Source organism: Urocitellus parryii, chromosome 1 (genome assembly GCF_045843805.1).
Source record: "Urocitellus parryii isolate mUroPar1 chromosome 1, mUroPar1.hap1, whole genome shotgun sequence".
Classification (NCBI taxonomy): domain Eukaryota; kingdom Metazoa; phylum Chordata; class Mammalia; order Rodentia; family Sciuridae; genus Urocitellus; species Urocitellus parryii.
The window spans coordinates 19,615,375-19,636,201 of record NC_135531.1 but is presented as its reverse complement, the minus strand read 5'-3'; the positions used below and the strand labels follow the sequence as shown (position 1 = coordinate 19,636,201).

The 20,827-nt window shown below is 33.6% G+C and overlaps 1 protein-coding gene and 1 non-coding gene across 3 annotated transcripts in view; one reads left to right on the top strand and one right to left on the bottom strand.

The window, feature by feature from the left end:
* Positions 1–20,827, bottom strand: part of Nup155 (nucleoporin 155) — a 59,681-nt gene that overhangs the window by 33,337 nt on the left and 5,517 nt on the right. Inside the window, exons 4-13 of one of the 2 annotated variants that reach the window (XM_077795508.1) lie at positions 17,011–17,081; positions 15,203–15,295; positions 14,683–14,849; positions 13,769–13,874; positions 11,657–11,730; positions 10,188–10,279; positions 8,823–8,920; positions 8,211–8,363; positions 4,686–4,786; positions 2,023–2,193 (exon numbers count right to left, since the gene is read on the bottom strand). In XM_077795508.1, coding sequence (XP_077651634.1) covers positions 2,023–2,193; positions 4,686–4,786; positions 8,211–8,363; positions 8,823–8,920; positions 10,188–10,279; positions 11,657–11,730; positions 13,769–13,874; positions 14,683–14,849; positions 15,203–15,295; positions 17,011–17,081 — 1,126 coding nt within the window. The remainder of the gene's footprint in view (positions 1–2,022; positions 2,194–4,685; positions 4,787–8,210; positions 8,364–8,822; positions 8,921–10,187; positions 10,280–11,656; positions 11,731–13,768; positions 13,875–14,682; positions 14,850–15,202; positions 15,296–17,010; positions 17,082–20,827) is intronic. The other variant, XM_077795510.1, reaches the window with a different exon arrangement.
* LOC113191907 (U6 spliceosomal RNA) lies at positions 13,251–13,357 on the top strand. The gene has a single exon (XR_003301951.2). It is a non-coding gene; the product is annotated as a U6 spliceosomal RNA (small nuclear RNA).

Sequence of the window (20,827 nt, the reverse complement as noted above, 5' to 3'; positions counted from 1 at the left end):
AATACAAAATAAACTGGTCAAAAAGATCATCTACATTTCAATTACAAACCTAAACTAGATTGAAAAAATTGGTAAAAATATAGTGCCCCACTCATGCTGCCCCCCAAACCAGAGGATTATAGACAGATTATCCATTAATTATGTTAGCACTATGGATATCCATTTGGATAAAAAGGAAGCTGGATCCAAACTCAGGTCTTATACCAGGATAAATTACAAATAGATAAAAGATTTAAAGGATAAAATAAAACCATACTAATACTAGAAGAAAAACAGAAGCAACAAGATGTGAATTCTGAGAGTAAGGAAGCTAAATGTGACATAAATTCTAGAAGATCTTCATTTTGATTATTTATAAACTTGTCTTTAAGGGAAAAATCTTAATGAACAAAGTCAAATGACAAATCAGGAAAAATACATTCCTGATTCATAAATTTCAATAATCTTCAGTATTTGTTTTTGTTTAACATTTCAAAAAGGCAACTCAATAGAAATATAAGAATAGTAGTCCCTCCTTATCCTCACTCGATACATTCTAAGACTCCCAGTGGATGCCTGAAACTGTGGACTATACCAGCAATATGAAACCATGACAGCTGATCTGATAACAAAGATACCTACTCAGTAACTAACATGAAGATAGTATATAGCCTGGATACACTAGAGACAGGAATAATTCATATCCCATGTGGACTGAAGCCAGAAGGCACAAAATTTTATCCCGCTATTCTGAACAACATGCAATTTAAAATTTGTGAATTATTTCAGAGTTTTCTACTAATTTTCAGATTGCATTTGATTAGGGGACAATGGAAACCTGAGAAAGTGAAAATGCAGATCAGGGGCACTACTACAGAGTAGGAACAGAGTGTTCACAGAATTTTTTTTTTTTTTTAAGAAAGAGAGAGAGTGAGAGAGAGAGAGAGAATTTTTTAATATTTATTTTCCATTTCTCGGCAGACACAACATCGTTGTTTGTATGTGGTGCTGAGGATCGAAGCCGGGCCGCACGCATGCCAGGCGAGCACGCTACCGCTTGAGCCACATCCCCAGCCCGACACAGAAATTTTTAAAAAGTAAAATCTTACTCTTAATAAGAGGGTATTATATAATGGGGGAGGTTATGAGGAAATAGGCATTCACAAATACCATTAGCAAATATATTCAGGAAAATCTGTTCATATCTATTGAAACTATAAATACACACCCTCTATGACCAAGAATATACAACACTACTGCTTTACTCACACATATACAAAATTACATATGCATACAAAAAATGTAGCATTACTTTTAAGGGCAAAAGATAATCCACTAATAGGGGATTGGTCAAACATGGAATATCCACATAAAGAAATAACTTTCAAATATAAAACAATGAGAAAATATATTATATATATTAATTTGGAAAGATTTCCATGTCATATTTTTGAAATATAAAAAGCAAGGTACAGGACAGTCTATATTATATGCTACCAAGTATTTAGAAATACATTTGCATTGTTTGTATATTTGTAATAAATCCCTGAAAAGTATATATAGATATGAATAACACAGATACTTGGAGGAAAGGGCACTGGAGTAGGAGGGGGATTTTACTATACATATTTCCTATGCTATACCACTTGAACTCTGTCAATGCATTAATTCAAATGTTAAAAATATCGAGAAAATGTTTTTTAATTAGGTGACAACTATAAGAAATATTTTTGGTTGTTAGTTTGAATGATATTGGCCAAATTATATTTTTATATCATTTGCATGTATGAATATGTAACAATCTCACCATTATACACAACTATAAGGCTCCAATAACAAATGTGGGGGGAAAAAAAGGAAAGTACAACTTTTTAAAAGAGTTCTTTTGGTGGTATATTTGGTATTCACAAACATTCTTTAAAATATAACCACTCCAAAGTGTTTAAGAAAATGACTCCACTAGGTAACTACTTCAGAATATTTGACAAAAACAGTAAACATCATTTCTCTTTTTTGTCTATACCACAGAGAATATGTGCATACCTGTGCTGAGAGGAGAACGAATTTCTTTGGAGGTAATATGTGTTGCTGTACAACAACTGGAGAGTCAGTTATTGGGATATGATCCTTATTTAAAGGTGTAATTATTTTATCTACTTTCAATTCATCTATTGCAGAAAGAGCCCAAGAATGACCATCAACACGGGTTGTCATCTATGTAAAACAAATACACTTTTTACAATCATATTTAAGTTATACAAACTGAAAGCTCCTGAAAATAAAATCTCTACAAAATGTCCTCAAAAGCATGTATTTAACTCTCTATTCTCCTATTCTTTTAATCAAAAATCTTTTATAAAATTATCTTTTCATACTAAAGGACAAATTCAAAATTTTCTTAAGATGAACTGTTAATTCTATTTACTAGAATTATAATTCTCAACAACCAAAGAAAAACCATCTTTTACCAAATCTTCAGGATAGATTAATCTATACTAGTAGATTCAGTGCTTAGTTTTGCTGACATGTAGATTCCATTCTCTTCTGAAGTTCTATTTGTGCTTTCTAAGGTAAGATTATTTATAATAAATTTCAAGCATACAAATATGTTGGAAATAAAGGAAATGTCCATATGCTCAGTATAAAGTTCCAATGATTATTACCAATTTGCCATATCTCCTTTCTCTATATATCTTTTTCTACGTATCTCTTTCTTTTATTGAACCATTGGAAAGTTATAGACATCATATGTCACCCCTAAATTCTTTCACATACAGCTCCCCAAAATAAGAATGTTCTCTTACATAGCTATGATGGCATTATAACATTTACACATGTTAAAAATTTTCTAATATAATCCAATGCTCGGCCAATACAAAATTTCTAATTATCCCAATCTCTCTCTTTTCTTTTTTGGTATTGGGGATTGAATCTGGTGGTGCTCTACCACTGAGCCACATCTCCAGCCCTTTTTTATTTTGTTGCTAAATTGCTGAGGTTGGAATTGAACTTGTGATACTCCTGCCTCAACCTCCCAAGTCACTGGGATTATAGGAATTTGCCATGGTGCCCGGAGCCAATATCTCTTATAGTTGTTTTTATAAAACTTAAAAATTTCATCAAAGTTCACAAACTATATTTGATGGTTGTTTTTTTCTTTTTAAATAAAAGTCCACATTTGAGAATAACTCTTGTATGACACAAATGAAATGATACTTGCCTCTAAAAAAAAAAGTTAACATTATTGAGTGTTTCTTATCTGCCAGGTGTTTTGGGAGGTTTATGTATGTGAACTCATTTAATCCCATAATAGTTCCATAGGTAGGTAGGTATTATTATAAATATAAATTGTCAACAACATAGAAAGTCCTATGCTGCACAGCTTAGAGGCAGTGAAGAGAGAATGCAAACCTAATCTTCCCACCCCTACCAGGACAGGTTTTATATCAGAGTTCCAAATTCTTCAATTTTATCATAGGACAAGGCTCATAGTAGATGCTTAGTAAAGTTTAAAGAATTAGAGAGAGAGAGAAAGGAAGGCACTTGTTACATTCTTATACATCCTCCTTCCACTCCAGTTCCTTAAACCAGGTGAGAAACTTGGTAGAGCTAATTCAAACCACACTCTCATTCCTGAGAGCTGGTATTTCCTTCTCCCACTTACACACATTTTCCCAGTCCTCACAAATTAAAACGATCACATTTGAGAATTACCAGGAAATAGCCAGTAACAGCTAAAAATAAGTCTCTGAAGAGACGGCCATAAAGGCAAAGTATCAAACATTCACACCCTAGTGGGTTTTTTAATTTTTTTAATTTTTATTTTTTTGTGGTGCTAGAGATTGAAACCAGGGCCTTGTGTATGCTAGGCAATCACCCTACCACTGAGCTAAACCTCTAATACCCCAATGGGATTTTTAATCTGGTTTGATAAATAGGGCTGGTCAATGGGGAAAGGATACCAAAAGGAGGAGAAGAGATGGTAGCCCCTCAGCTCATTATGGACAAGAGACTAAGATGGATGGCCCAGGTAGAACTACTGAGGCCCCTTACTCAGAATAACTATATCAACTTCATGGAAAATGTGGTTGTGTTCACAGCTAAACATTAGTATATATGAAGAAAAAAAAGGGGGGTAATAAAATGAAAAAAATGTTGGTAATTCTCTCTTATGAGGTTTAATTTGGCATTTGAAAATGTTTATAACTTTAAAAATCTAAAATTTTGGCAAAACTTCCAAGATAAAACTCTTTGTCATAACTCCAATGGATGTCCTTACAGTTAATATATAAACAACTAAAAATATAGCACATTTAAATGGGACAAAGATAATTTCAGAAAAGATACATTCATTTATTTTTAGGTACATTTGTTTTCAATATGATTTCTAACCAGATAGTATTATCAGAAGCAAATAACAACAAATCAGAAGATAAAGTTCTTTACCATATTATTCTTAACATACTCATTATATGTGTTAGGGGTGTGGCTCAGTGTTAAGAGAGCTTTACTAACATGTGTAGTGTCCTGAGAGATCAAACACAGGGGGAAAAGAAACACACATAGACACACACCAATTTATATATATATATATATATATACACACACACACACACACACACACACACACTCATATAAATACATATACACATAAATATACAAATAAGTAGTTTCTTTAGAATTCCCTGGATAACTGGATAATTTACCTGGGTTTCCATCATTGGCTTTTGGAAAGGAAATGTATCATGGTTGACACACCATAAAACGTCATTATCCTCATTTTCTGAGGCTGCCATCAATAGAATACCTGAAAGTTTAATGTACAAAATTTTTTCATGATATCAAATAAAATGCATCCACAATAATCTTAATAATAACAATCACTAACATTATTATATGTTAATCTTTATAAGCAAACAAGTTACAAAGTAAGCAAATACAAAATCCTTGAAAGTAGGTAGAATGGGTAAAGTGATACATGCCTGTAATCCCAGTGACTTGGGAGGCTGAGGAAGGAGGATCAAAGTTCAAGGTCAGCTTTAACAACAAAGTGAGAGCCTCAAAATAAAAAATAAAAAGGGCTGGGGACGTGGCTTGGTGGTAGAGAGAGTACCCCTGGGTTCAATCCTCAGAACCATGAAAAAATAAATTTAAAAAAGAAGAGCAGGTAGAATTGTTAAGTAATCTCAATCTTATACTGCATTTCTTTCAGGTAAAAATTTACTTTTTTTCATGTTATAACATCTCTGAAGTTAAAATAATTTGTAATTGGTAGTTTTATCAATATAATTACTAACTTTATAAAAACTTAAGACATTAACAAATGTGCCTCCAATCAATGGTATTTAACACACAATGAAATAATGTATGCACCTGTGAATTCAAACGCACCATGAATAAGAGATGAATAAGAGAGGAATGTGCTAGTGCAATGTCAGAGATAAATGTGCTCTTAAAGCAGTATCTAAGCAAACCTAGATAATATTACAGTTTGATTTTAAAATATATTCTCCTATGCTCAATTCCATACTTTCCTGCTAATTTGCTCCTTTTACACTGATTTTGTGCTGTCATTCTTGAATCCACTGGATAGTCTTAGCTAAGGGGTCACAATTAATTTGTAAAGTATATAACTGGAAAAGTAAAACATATAATAATAAAGATGCAACACGGGGGCGCTGGGGTTGTGCAACATGTTCTAAATGGATCTATAGATGAAACTATTAAAATCCCACCTGCTGGGCTATGGCTCAGTGGCAGAGTGCTTGTCTAGCATGTTTGAAGCACTGAGTTTGATTCTCAGTACCACATATCATAAATAAAATAAAGGTCCATGGACTACTAAAAATATATATACATATTAAAAAAAATATATATATATATATATATTAAAAAAAATCCCAACTGCTTTTTTTACAGAAACTGACAGGTGTTCCTAAAATTCATATGGAAATGCAAGAAATTGCGAAAAGTCAAAAGAATCTTAAAAAAAAAAAATCAAAAGTTGCAAGAATGACAACAAATTCAAAATTAGTATAAAGCAGAAATAATCAAGACTGTATCACCAGATATATAAATGAGACAGAACTAAGTTCAGAACCCATATATTTATAGGAAACTCATTTGAGACAATGAATGGTACCAAGGCAACTCAATGATGAAAAACAGTCTTCTCCTAAAACGATTAATGGCTTGAAAAACTGAAAATATACTTGCAAAAGAATGAAGTCCAACCCCTTCCTTGGGGCTGGGGGTAGAGTTCAGTGGTAAAGTACTTGCCTAGTAGGGGCCTGGGTTTGATCTCCAGCATCACACACAAAACAAATGAATTCTTCCTTATGTGACATACAGAAATTAACTCAAAACAGATCAAAGACCACAATGTAAGAGTGAAACTATGGAGAAGAAAATAGGAGAAAATCTCTGTGACCCTAGATTAAGAAATAACTTCTTAGATAATGATAAGTATAATGACAAAAGAAGTAAAAAATAAATGGGACTTCATCAAAATTTAAAACCTTTGAGCTGGGTACATAGTGCAAGCCTATAATCCCAGTGGCTCGGGAGGCTGAGGCAGGAGGATCATGAGTTCAAAGCAAGCCCCAGCAACTTATCAAGGCCCTAAGCAACTCAGCAGGACCCTGACTCTAAATAAAATACAAAATAGGGCTGGGGATGTGGCTCAGTGGTCGGGTGCTCCTGAGTTCAATCCCCATATCAAAAAAAAAAAAAAGGCAGAGAGTCTGAATAGTTATTTCTCCAAATAGACATACAGATGGGTAATAAAAATGTGAAAAGATGGCTCAACATTATCAGACATCAGGAAAAACAAATCAAAATCACAACAGACAGATGCAACAGGATAGAAATAAAAAGAAGACAAGTATCAGCAAGGTTGTGGTGAAGCCAGAATCATCATACAACTGAGAATGTAAAATGGTTTATTTGCTTTGGAAAAAAGTCTCATGGTTCCTTAAATGTAAAACACATTACCATACGATTGGACAATTCAAACCCTAGATATATACACATAAGAAATGAAAATATATGTTGATAAGGAAACTTGTACATATTTATAGTAGTAACATTCATAATAGTCAGAAATTATCAACAATACAAATGGCCACCAATTGATGAATAAAAAGTGATACATTGCCACAATAAAATATTATTCAGCAATAAAAGATGTACTGATATGTCCTAAACCATGAATTAATCTGTATTATGTGAAAATCAAAGTCAATCATATATTGTATGATTCTACTTATCTGAAATTTCTAAAACAGGCAAATTATTAAAAGGGGGAACTGGAATTAGCAATAACTACTGATAGATATGGGATTTTTTCCTGGGATGATAAAAGTTCTCAAGTGAGTAGGTACTACTCTTAAATAAACTAAAAATGAATGAATTCTGCCAGGTGCAGTGGTGCACATTTATAATCCCAGTAACTCAGGAGACAGAAGGATTGTAAGTTCAAGGCCAGCCTCAGCAACTTAGCAAAGCCCTAAGTAACTTAGTGAAACCCTGTCTCAAAATTAAAAGAAAAAAAAAAAAGGACTGGGGATGTAGCTCAGTGGTAAAATGCCCCTACAAGGAAAAAAAGAAAGAATGAATTTTATAGTACGTGAATTATATCTCAATAAAAGCTATTACCTAAAAACATTATAATAATACCTAATAGTGTACATTTGAAAAACTTCCATTTGCAAAGAAAAGTTTCATCTGGGTGTTGAACAGTAAAATGTTGGAATAGACAGTATAATAAGCACAGAAAAGGCCTTAGAATGATTAGAAAATAAAAACAAATACATTAGAAATTTCAAAAATGAAAAAAGTAAGTTCCAATGTTCCAAGTTTTGATGTTTAGTAACAGTAGGCACAGTAACAGTAAAGTTATTTATGTTTTTCTGATGAGTCTAAGAGAATTCAGAGAGTCTATTACACTGGGTATAATACTAATTTTGAAAAGTTGAGTTCACACGCAAACCCAATAACAGGCTAAAATTAAGACTAAAAAGTACCATAAAACCTACAGTTTTTATGTACACACCCACTGAAAATGGTTAAAATATAATATTAATATAAAAAAAATGATTCCTGGAAAAAACCTAAAGCATTCCAAACTTTACTGAAAAATTTATTACTGTTATTTTCAAATGCCTCAAAATGTCTTATAATTTTAATTTTTAAGAATGCCATCTTAAATCTGATAGTATTTCAGAACGTACCTTTACTATAAAGAGCTTTATGTACTTTTGAAGGCTTTTCCACTGTTGAAGATGCTGAGAATCCAGGAGGTAAGCGAATGTGAACCAGTGTCAGTGTATTAGGCCGTGCTAATGGCTGTCTAAATGGACAAGTGCTGAAATATAACCTGATACCTGATGATGGGGTAAAATTATGCATCAATAACAGAAAGTAAAAGAAACTAATGTACATGTGTATTAAAGCAATTCCATATAGAAACACAGAACTGTTAAAATCAGAAATTACTTTCCTCATTGATCTTAAATTATTAATTGGACTACCAGCTGAAACAGATTTCTAAGAAAATATCACTCAGAATTGAGAAATGAATCAACACATTTCAGTGTGTTCAGAACAAGCCAGGAAAGCCTGTGTTCCACTTCAGGTTATGACTAAGTGTGAACAACTTTAGCTTTCAGGTCTGGTTATACTTCTAAAAAATGAATAGACAGAATCAGAAGAAACTTCCATTTTTAAAAATTCTTAATTTTATGAATATCAATATGACTTGAAGACATTTCTAATCATAAATTTCAAAATCTAAAAATCATCATACTAACAGCAATAACAGATACAAAAATTTAAAAACCTACCTGCATGTGTGACAGCCAATAACTGACAGTCCAATGATTCAGAATTTTCAATCACTGCTATCTGAACAATTGGCTTAAAAACAGAACGATCAATGGTCCTAAAAATGAGGAGAAAAATAAACTTGTGTATTTCAAAAATGTGTCTGATTTATATAGTTTTCATCATTATATCCACATGTCTAAATATGCTAAACTAATTTAAATTAACCTCTTAGAAAAGTAATAAGAAAGAAGCAAAAACTCTTTTGACTATGCATTATTTAAGTGAATACTCTTAGGACTAACTCTTTTCAAACAAAGATTGGAAGAAAAAGGCTAACACCACTGGGTGAATGGTTCCTGGGGAACAAAGAGTGCTCAAATTACCATTGTAATAAAGTAAAAGGGAAAAATGAACTTTTGTAATTAAGAGATTCGTTGAGTTGTGGGGTTTTTTTGTTTTGTTTTTTAACCAAAGGGAGCTCTACCACCAAGTTATATTCCTGGCTCTTCTTTTTCTTTCTTTCTTTTTTCTTTTTTTTAACTTTTGAGACAGGGTCTAAATTGGCCAGGCTGGCCCTTAACTTGAGATATTCCTCCTCCTACTAGGTCACTGGAATCACAAGTGTGTGCCACCATACCTAGATGTAATGAAGAAATTTGTAAGTTCACATCAACTGTGTAGTAAGTGTCTAAAAAAATTATTACTAAAAATCTAATTGTAGGGAAAAAAGACAAAGTCAGAAATAGGTACATGATAAAGAACTCCTGTTTCTCCCTCTCAAATGTCAACATTATAAAAAAGGCAAGAAGGGAGTGCTCTATATTAAAACCACCCATGCAATTCAAAAATTCCAACTGAAGAATTTGAAAAGAACAACTACAGAAATTTGGGGACAATTTTAATATGAACCATATGATTATAGTTAAAACACAAGATATTACAAAATTACTATTAATTATCTTAGATATAGTAATTGTACTGATGGTTACATATGAGGCTTACAGAGAAGAAGGAAGCTAAAGAACCTAAGGGTGAAAGGCATTATGCCTGGAATCTACTTGCTAATGATTCATTAATAAAGAGTGAGCAAATGAGGCAAAATGTTAACAACTGGGGAATTTAGAGAGTGAGTTTATCAGTTTTTGCCACATTTTTATTTAAAATTTTCTGTGGATTTGGAAAAATTTCCAAAGAAAATTAGGGGTGGTCTCAAACTCATGATCCTCCTGCATAAGGACTCCTGAGTTGCTGGGATTATCAGCATGCATCACCATATCCAACTTCCTTCAACATTTATGTTTTAGATATGTCTTGAAAGAATAATATTAGTATACTACTGCACATAAATGTGTTATTATGTCTGCCAACAAATGACATATTACCTTGCAATGTTTCCAGCAGCAGAGACAATAGCATTCTGGGAAACTGAGGCCACTCTACTCATTCCCTGTCCATCTTGGCCCAAGTCATAAACCTATGAATAAAAAAATTACTCTCACTTAAACATAATTATATACTGTATGGGCTGGGGATGTGGCTCAGCGGTAGCGCGCTCGCCTGGCGTGCGTGCGGCCCGGGTTCGATCCTCAGCACCATATACCAACAAAGATGTTGTGTCCGCCGAGAACTAAAAAATAAATATTAAAAAAAAATTCTCTCTCTCTCTCTCCCCTCTCTCACTCTCTCTTTAAAAAAAAAATTATATACTGTATATATTTTGTTAGATAAACTTTTCCCTTTTAGGGATCCTCCAATTTTGTTATTTAATACGGGTATGGTAATGTTCATAGACTTAAAAACTCATAAAAAGAGGCCCTAAGAAGCAGTTTTAATGTTTTGGGTTTTTTTTTTTTAATTTTTTAATCAGAGAAATGCAAACCAAAACCATACTAAGACTGCATCTCACTCCAATTAGAATGGTAATTATCAAGAATACAAACAATAATAAATGCTGGAGAGTATTAGAGAAAAAGGTACACTCGAACATTGGTGGTGGGACTGCACCACTCTGGAAAGCAGCATGGAGATTTCTCAAAAAACTAGGAATGGAACCTCCATGTGACCCAGCTATCCCACTCCTTGCTATTTATCCAAAAGAATTAAAATCACCATACTATAGTAATACAGTCACCCAATGTTTACAGCAGCACAATTCATAATAGCTAATTTATGGAATTAACCCAGATGCCTATCAATGGATAAATAGATTAAGAAACTGTGGTATATATACACGATAGAGTTTTTACTCAGTCATAAAGAACAACGAAACTGGCATTTGCTGGTTAACAGATGGAAACAGAGAACATCACGCTAAGTGAAATATGCCAATAATAGAAAATCAAGGGTCCAATGTTTTCTCTTATTGTGGAAGTCAGAGCAAAATAAAGGAAAGGAGGAGAGGACTGGATATCAAGAAGATATAGTGAAGATCAGTAGAATAGAAGAAGGAGATTGAGAGGGAGAGAGACGAGAAAGGAAAGGGGAAGTAACACAGAATGAATTTTTTAAAAAATCAAGCTATATGCATATATGAATATACCACAGGGAATTTCACCTTTATGTATAAGTAGAAAGACCAATCATAAATACTAAATAGATTAGAGTAAGATCAGTAGACTAAAGGAAGAGAATGGGGGAAGGCAGGAGAGAAGGAAGTGGGGGAACAGGAACCAAAATAAAATTCCATGCATATACAAATTTGTCGAGATGAACCCAACTACTACGTATATCTATAATGCTCTAATAAAACACACATACACACACACACACACACACACACAGAGTTAACAGAAAAAGTTAAAGTAACTAAATCTTTTCTACTCTTAAACGGTAGCATAACATGAATACTTACCTGTATTACTCCTTTCTCTGATCGTGTATATAAGATATTTCTAGAATTATCAATTGCAATTTGAACAATAGGGTCTAAAGGCAGAAAAGAAAAGAAGAAAAAAAACCCAACAATTAACCAAATGACACAGCAGCCATGTACAACAAATTTAAATTGCTGAATTAGATAGAACTCTCCATTCAGGGGCTTTCATTTCTCTTGGTTGGGGGTTAAATCCCAGGATATGTAAATGCATAAGGACCAATCAGGAAGCATTTAGATCAGACAACAGATGTCAAATACTATGACAAGGTAAGAACATCACAGAAAACTTACTCTAATTTTTTTTTTCTTTTTTTTGGCTACTGGGGATGGAACCAGGGGCACTTTACCATCTAGCTAATATTCCCAGTCCTTTATATTTTGTGGTAACATCTCACTAAGTTGATGAGGCTGGCTTCGAACTTATAATTGTCCTGCCTGAGCCTCCTGAGCAACTGGGCTGTGTCACCATGCCTGTCTCTAAATGAATTTTAAAGAAAACAAAATACAATTTCTACAATATTTCTTCATTCAACAATATTTAATGTTTATTATATGCTAGAAACACAGAGACTAATTTATACTATTTTTTTCAGAAAACTTCCAATTTAATAATTCATTATGTGAAGGGAACACATTATTAGGACACATTATTAGGACATTTTAGTCAACAATGGATCATATATGTATAAAGTGATCCCATAAAATTATTATCACCTCATGGATGTTGTAGGCATCTTAGTTTCTATAAGTACAGTCTATGATGTTAGCACAATGACAAAATTACCTGACAAAGCATCTCTCAAAACACATCCCTAACATTAAGCAAATCATGACTAAAAATTCAGACATTGAAGGTATATTTATCTTATTTCACCAAAGCACTTAAAATCATTTCCTCTGTTTAAACCCCTCAGTTTATTAAAAACTTATATATATATAATATATATATATTATATATATATATTTTATGCTTGAAATTTATTATAGATGGCAAAACAGGTATTAGATGTCTGAATCAACTGATCAATCTCTCTCACACATACACCCACACACCCACCCATACATTTTAAATGTTTAAATATGCAGAGCTACTTTGGATACATTTTTCATGATTCTATGTGTATAAGAAATAAATAATTTGAAAATAAAACCATTCTTTTTCTACATTTTCTAATCCCTTTCTTTTAAAACATCTTATGAACATAATAAATGCTATTTAAAGTGACCAAGTAGGCTGGGGATGTGGCCCAAGTGGTAGCGCATCTGCCTGGCATGCGCGAGGCACTGGGTTCGATCCTCAACACCACATAAAAAATAAAATATAGTGTGTCCACCTAAAACTAAAAAAAATCTATAAAAAAAAAAAATAAAGTGACCAAGTATGTTAATTAAGAATGAGGAGCTGGAATTGTGGCTTAGTAGTAGCACACGTGCCTAGCACACGTGAGATACTGGGTTTGATCCTCACATAAAAATAAATAAGGGTATTATGTCCATCTACAACATAAAAATAAATAAATAAGGGTATTATGTCCATCTACAAGTAAAATATATATATGAAAGAATGAGAGTGCTTGCTTCAGGAGGACATATACTAAAATTGAAATGATACAGAGAACATTAGCATGGCACCTGTACAAGGATGACACGCAAATTCACGAAGCATTCTATATTTTGGGGGAATGACAGTGGAATAAGATAGACATTATTATCCTCTATGCATGTATGACTACATTACCAATGTGACTCTACCATATTGGTGAAAGAAAGAAGTTGTGCTCCATTTGTGTACAATGTGTCAAAATGCATTATACTGTCATGCATAACTAATTAGAACAAATTAAGGGGAAAAAAAAAGAGAATGACAATGTCTGAAGAAAATGTTAAGTAAACAACATATTAAAAATTTGTTTTGGGCTGGAGTTGTAGCTTAGTGGTAGAGCACTTGCCTAGCATGTATGAGGCAATGGGTTCAATACTCAGCAACACATAAAAAAACTAAACAAACAAAATAAAGGTATTGTTCCATCTACAATTAAAATTTTTTTTTAAATTTTGTTTTATTTGCCAAATTTGTTTCCTACTTACCATCTTCTGAGAATGTAAATTGTAGCAAGGAAGGAACAAGGAAAGAAAGTGAGCTCTTTGAGTGGTTTATCTTCCTACATCTTTGACTAAACCAACCTGCTTCTGCCTTAAAAGAAAAAAAAAAGAAGACTGATAAAGGTGTGTAACTTATAACAACTGCTGTATACTCAAGTCTTCATGTACCAAGGACTACAAATGAAGTAAGATCTGTCATTCAAAAGTAACTATTGACTTTAGTCCTATAATTAAAAATATCTACCAAATAAACTTTCAAGACATTATTGACAAGTCGAATGAGAAAATATAATCTAATAAAAACACATTAGTTTTAATAAAAACACTATGTGCCAGGTGCAGTGGCACACACCTGCAATCCCAGTGGTACAGAAGGCTGAGACAGGTGGATCACGAGTTCAAAGCCAGTCTCAGCAATGGCAATTGCTAAGCAACTCATCGAGACCCTGTCTCTAAATAAAGTACAAAACAGGGATGGGGATATGGCTCAGGAGTTGAGTGCTCCTGAGTTCAATCCCCAGGACACCATCTGTCCGCCCCTACCACCACCCCGCCAAAAAAAGTACACTTCTTATTTACTAGAAATCACACACATAAGCACACATGCTTATATAAATACTATATATACACATATATTATTGTATGTATCATGTTCTACAAAGACATACACACTAGAGACCCTGGGTCCAATTTTTCTTATAAGAAATAGAACTAATAAATTTTTTTGACTTTGGGAAAAGAGCTGGGTTTTACAAATACAGAGTAGAGATAGAAGATTATAGCTTTAGTTGTATGCTTGAATATTTTCCACCAGAATATTAGAAAATTAAAAGCTTATCTTTCCCTACTTCATCAAGAGGGAGGAGAAAAAATAGAATGTTTATAAGTGTCAAACTTACTTGGTATGCTACTTCATATAAACAGCCATCCTTTCCAGCCAAGAAAATTCTGCCATTATCAGTTGATGTTATTGTTAAAAGGTAAGTATTATCAGTGGGAAGAGAATATAAAGGATCTGGAAGCAACTGCATTCCACCAGACATACTATCATTAAGAATCCCAGAACCTATTTTTTTTTTTAAGAAAAAGTACAAGAATCAGTTTATTAGTTTAATTTTAAAATGACCTTTATATTATTTTCAAAATTGATTTTATTACTGAATTCTGAATTCTTATTAATATACCCCAAAACTTCTCTAGTATACATTTTAAAATTACTATAAAGTGTGATACCAATAATTTGATAAATTCAAATAAATAGAAGCTAAATAAATTTTGGCAAAGATTGTAAGGATTTGGCAGTAATAATCATTAATTTGACTCACTGGAATTCAACATTTTACCCAGATTGATTTTTAATTATTATATTAATTGACTAATGTATTGCCATTTTAAAAACCAAAATATAGATTACCATACCTGTCTGCAAATTGGCATAACTGAGTCCAAGAATTACTATATCCACGGGGGTTGCCAAAACCAAGAGGTGTCGTATATGAGGCTGAAAGATGCCTAAGGTAAGGTAGACACAGGGAAGAAATTATTTTCATGTAAGCATTTATAGAATATGGTTTTACCTTTAAAATGAGTTACTAGTTAAATAGCAAATTAAAAAATCTGAATCTAGCCGGGCATAGTGGTAAATGCCTGTAATCCCAGAAGCTCAGGGGCCTGAGGCAGGAGTCTCACAAGTTCAAACCCAGCCTCAGCAACTTAGCAAAATGTTAAACAACTCAGGGAAATCCTGTCTCTAATAAAATATAAAGAAAGGGCTGGGGATGTGGCTCGGCAGTTAACACCCCTGGGTTTGATCCCTGGTACAAAAAAAAAAAAATCTAAATCCAGTTAATTCTGGTGTTAAAATATTACTATGCTTGATCATTTAAATCAGTAAATAGTAGTCGAAAAGAACTACCTTAGGAAACATTGAGTTCAATATTTAATGTCATTTAAAAGCAGTGTTACAATACAAAATAGTTTAGATTTATTTACCTTTGTTCATTTATTTTCCAGTACTAGTGACTGAACCAAGGGGTATACTACCACTAAGCTATATCCTCCATCCTTTTTATTTTTGACAAGGTCTCACTAAGTTGCTGAGGTCTCAAACTTGAGATCTCTTGCTTCAGCCTTCTAAGTAGCTGGGATATCAGGTGAGAGACACAATGCCCTGCTTATAACACATTTTTTGAGAGTCAGAGTTATCGATACTTTTTAGTAGCAAAGCTCATAATAGTTTAATCATCAAAGATAACACATTTGTCTCAAATTAAAGACTGCCACAATTTCAATTGTGTAAAATAGCATTCTACTTATCTGTTTTAGATGGGTAATTTGTATGTATTACAGCAGAGGGCAGAAATGGTCATTAACTTTTAAAAAAAAAATGTACATTTTTATAACTTTATTTTTTTATATGGTGCTGAGGATCAAACCCAGTGCCTCACCCTGCTAGGCAAGCACTCTACCACTGAGCTACAGCCCCAGTCCTATCATTGACTTTTATATGAATAAACTTTTAAATGAAGAAACAGGACATAGATACAGACATCAGGATAAAGACTGTTTAGACTCTATGTAAGGGGAAATACATTTCCAATAATGAAATCAAATAAACAATGTACAAAAATGCATGTTTCTACTTGCATGAATAGTTATAATTTCAAAATGGCTGCAATCTTAAAAAATTTTTATGTAGGCCTTGCCAAGAAGTAAATTTTGCCTAATGCTATCTCTTGTTGGAGGGTGCATTCATGGATATATATTAAAGTTAAATCAAACTATTGTTTATCAGTATCCTAGATAGAAGATTTGGTATTATGAAACTGATAGTATTAAGTTACACAATGCTTTTAATTTCTCTAAGGTTTATTCTGAACTTTGTTCTTACTTCTACGGGCTGTCAAGACCAAATAAGCAAAATAAAGTTCAAGAATATATACTTTAACATTTAGAAGATAAGAATAAGGGGCTAGGGATGTAACTCAATGATAGAGGGCAATCCCAGCACTATTAAAAAAGAGAGAAAGAGAGAGACTTACATCACGAAAGTAAATAAACAGTTAAATATTCCTAATCATTTTCTATTCATATTTCTAATTACATGTAATTCAGAATAAAACTTCAATGGTAAATTAAAATATTTTAAATGTATTATTTGGTCCTAAAACATTCATAGTCTATGTATATACAAACATAAGTTCATCTCTTATATTTTTATTGCTTACCAGCTTTTGGTTTCACAAGTCCCACAGCAAGGATTGTCTCACTAAGTCCATCAAAATAGGCAAGGTCTCCTCTGTCAATAATCGAAGAAAAACATGTTATATGTACAAAGAAAACACAGTCTTATTTTATAGCTCTTTATTGTTGAATAAATTTAGACATAGAATATAATAAAAAATAAATAAACCAGCAAACAAAACTAGTTCGGTCCCAAGATTTAGGGACACAGACCTGACTAAGGCTAAACCTGAAATGGGAAAACTATACCACATTGCAAATCTCTCTCCAACAAGGCTTCAAACATTTATTATCATCAATCTATTGCTAAGACAGGGGAAAGAGTGCAGAGAGGACTCTCTTAGAAGAAGGGGTTCACAGGGAAAGCCTAACAATGAGGGTAGAACAGGAATATTGAGGGAATAAAAAATCTCCAGTAACCCAACCTGCATCCTAAGCCTAAGAGAATCTGGTACCTGTAGTACTCTGAGAGTAACTACAGCCACACACAAAAGCCAAATGCAGTTGTTTCCATGTTGGAAAAAGCCAACTTTAAACTGGGCACACTTGTAATCCCAGCAGCTTGGGAGGCTAAAGCAGGAGGAGTGCAAGTTAAAAGCCAGCGGTAGCAATTTAGTGAGGTCCTATGCAACTTGGCAAGACCCTTTATCAAAAAAGATGGTGATGTGGTTCAGTGGTTAAGAGCCCTTGGGTTGTTCAATCCCTGGTATCAAAAAAAAATCCTTCCACAATAAAGGCCTTCTTACTATACCTCAGCAAGAGAAGAGGCACATCCATTTATAAAGACAACTTCACACAGTATCTACTGTTCTTCTTTTTTTGGGAGGGTGGTGGTGCTGGGGATTAGAACCCAGGGCCTTGTGCATATGAAGTAAGCACTCTTCAAATTGAGCTATATCCCCAGCCCCAGTATCTACTGTTCTATGTGTGATATCTGGCTTTCAGTTAAACAAATGAGGCACAAAAAGCAGGAGAGAGAAAGAAAATCCAACTGTCAAGAAACAAAGTAATCAACAGAAGCAGACAGCTATAAATCTAAAGTATCAGACAAGGAATTTAAAGTAACTATAACCAATACAGGCTGTAATGGAAAATTTTCTAATGTACAAAATGCATAAATGAGTAAAGTACTTCAACAGAGGGCTAAGGACGTACAAGATACTAGATTCAATCACCAGCAACACACACACACAAACACACACACAATCAGAATTTCAGCAGAGATGAAAATTATAAAGCCAATGAAGTGTTAGTATTAAAAAAAAATTTTAAAAGCACAGCTCAGGGCTGGGGCTGTAGCTCAGTGGGAGAATGTTTGCCTAGCGAGTGTGAGGTGTGAGGCACTGGGTTCAATCCTTAGCACCACATAAATATAAATAAAAGAAAAGGCATTCTGTCCATCTATAACTATTAAAAAAAAAAAAAAAAAAAAGCACAGTTCAGCAGGAGGCTGAGGCAGGAGAATCACAAGCTCAAAGCCAGCCTCAGCAACTTAGTGAAGCCCCAAGAAATATTTACAGACAACAACTAAAAAAAAGAGCTTTCTTTCCCCTCTTCCTTCCTTCCTTTCTTAATTAGAGCTTTATAGTTATACAAAGGAGTTGGGTTCGTTTTGACAAAATCATACATGCATAGAATTTTACTTCAATCCCTGTTCTTCCCAATTTTTTCTCACCTCCTCCCTCTTGCTATTGTCCTTCCTGTACTTACTGATCTTCCTTTTGCTCATTTATTTATTTATTGGCACTTTCTACATATACATAAAGGTGAAGTTCATTGTTATATATTCATATATGCATATAATACAATTTTGTTAAATTTATTCCACATTTCATCCCCTTACGTGTCCTCCCTCCCTCACTCTTTCTTTTCTTCTACTACTCTATTGATATTCCCTGTATGTTTATGATATCAGATTCCCCCTACCACCTTTTTGTTTATTTTGCTCTACTTTCCACAGAGGAGAGAAAACATTCAACCCTTGATTTTTTGAGATTGGCATATTTCACTTAGAATGATGTTCTCCATTTCCATCCATTTATCAGCAAAGGCCATAATTTCATTCTTCCTTATGGCTGAGTAAAACCCCATAGAGTATATATATAACACATTTTCTTGACCCATTTATCTACTGATGTCTTGCCCCCCTTTCTATGTAAAGACAAAGGAAGATGGCTACCTATGTACTGGGAAGTGAACCCTTATCAGACACTGCATCTACTGGTGCCTTGACCTTAAACCTCCAAAAAAATATGAGAAATAAATCTGTGTTAATTGTAAGTTTCCCAGTATTCTGTATTAGTGACTCAAACTAAGACACAAAGGAAAGTTTGGCTATTTGTTCTATGTGGACTGGGACCACATTAACCTTATTCAGCACTTTTCCTAGCACAACAATTCAATAAATATTTGTTAGACAAATGTTAGCTGTTAATCAAAATGCAAATATTTTTTTAAAGTAAAAATCTTTTTAAATAAAATGATTATTCTCACGCTGAATTATCCTGCAGTTTTTCTGCACTGGGTTTTCTCATACACATACCTAAACAAAAAGGTCTAATTCTTTAGTAAAAAAAATGAATATGTTCTAGTAACAACATAGGAGCAACATTCAGGGTACACAAAGAACAATCACAAGCACTCTATTGTGGCTATAACATTTCAATATAAAAATAGTTATGGAAACTTGTAGTTTAAAACCTAGTTTCCATTAAGCTACAAGTTGACAGACGGTGTCAATTTTGATTCAATGACATGGGATCTTTTTTACATATTTTTTTTTCTTAATACTTTTTTAGTTGTTGATAGACCTTTATTTTATTTATTTATATGCGGTGCTGAGAATTGAACCCTGTGCCTCAACACATGCCAGGCAAGTGCCCTATTGCTGAGCCACAGACCCAACAGAATGCATGTGTTTTGTTCTTAGAAGAAACATTAATTATTCAGGGGCAAGACTGAACTACACAGGCCTTCCTATGGTTATCCCACACCTCAGTTAAGGATAATGATGAAGAAGTGGAAGCAAAACAAAATTTATTTGTAAAAGGCCAAGAGGGAGATCAATATGCTTTATTTAAGTTCAGATTGCCTTGGGCCTTCACTGAGACTTTACTATATATATTTAATTTGCACACAAAATCAAGACTACAAAATGACAACAGAACTTTTCTTTTTCCTGGTATGGGATTGAAACCAGCAATGTTTACCCACTGAGTCACATCCCCAACCCCTTTTCAAAATTTTTTATTTTGAGACAGTGTCTCACTAAATTGCTTCGGGCCTCACTAAGTTGCTTCATCTGGCTTTGAACTTGTGATCCTCCTGCTTTAGTCTCCCAAGCTGCTGATATTACAGGAACATGCCACCACACTGGCCAAAATGTTTAAGTCACTTCAATAAGTTATCAGATGCCCACACTTAATAGAAATACTAGGAAAACAGGGGTCTTTCAAACTGTCAAATCAATTCTCAAAAAAATTACCAATATACTATATTTACTACAGGTTAAGAGCTAGGAACCTAGAACCTGCTATCCAAGCGTTGTACTTAGGGTTGGGGATGTAGCTCAGTGCTAAAGGTTACCTAGCATATGCAAGGCCCTCAGTTCAATCCCCAGCACTGGAAAAAAAAAAAAAAAAGTAGTATTTAAGACTAGCAGCATCACCTGGGAGCTTGTTATAAATGAAAATTCTTGGGCCTAATTCAGAACTCCAAAAACAGATTTCATATTTTAACATCCACAATGACTGGTATGCATGTAGAGAAACACTGACACAGATACCACATAAGAAAAGACAG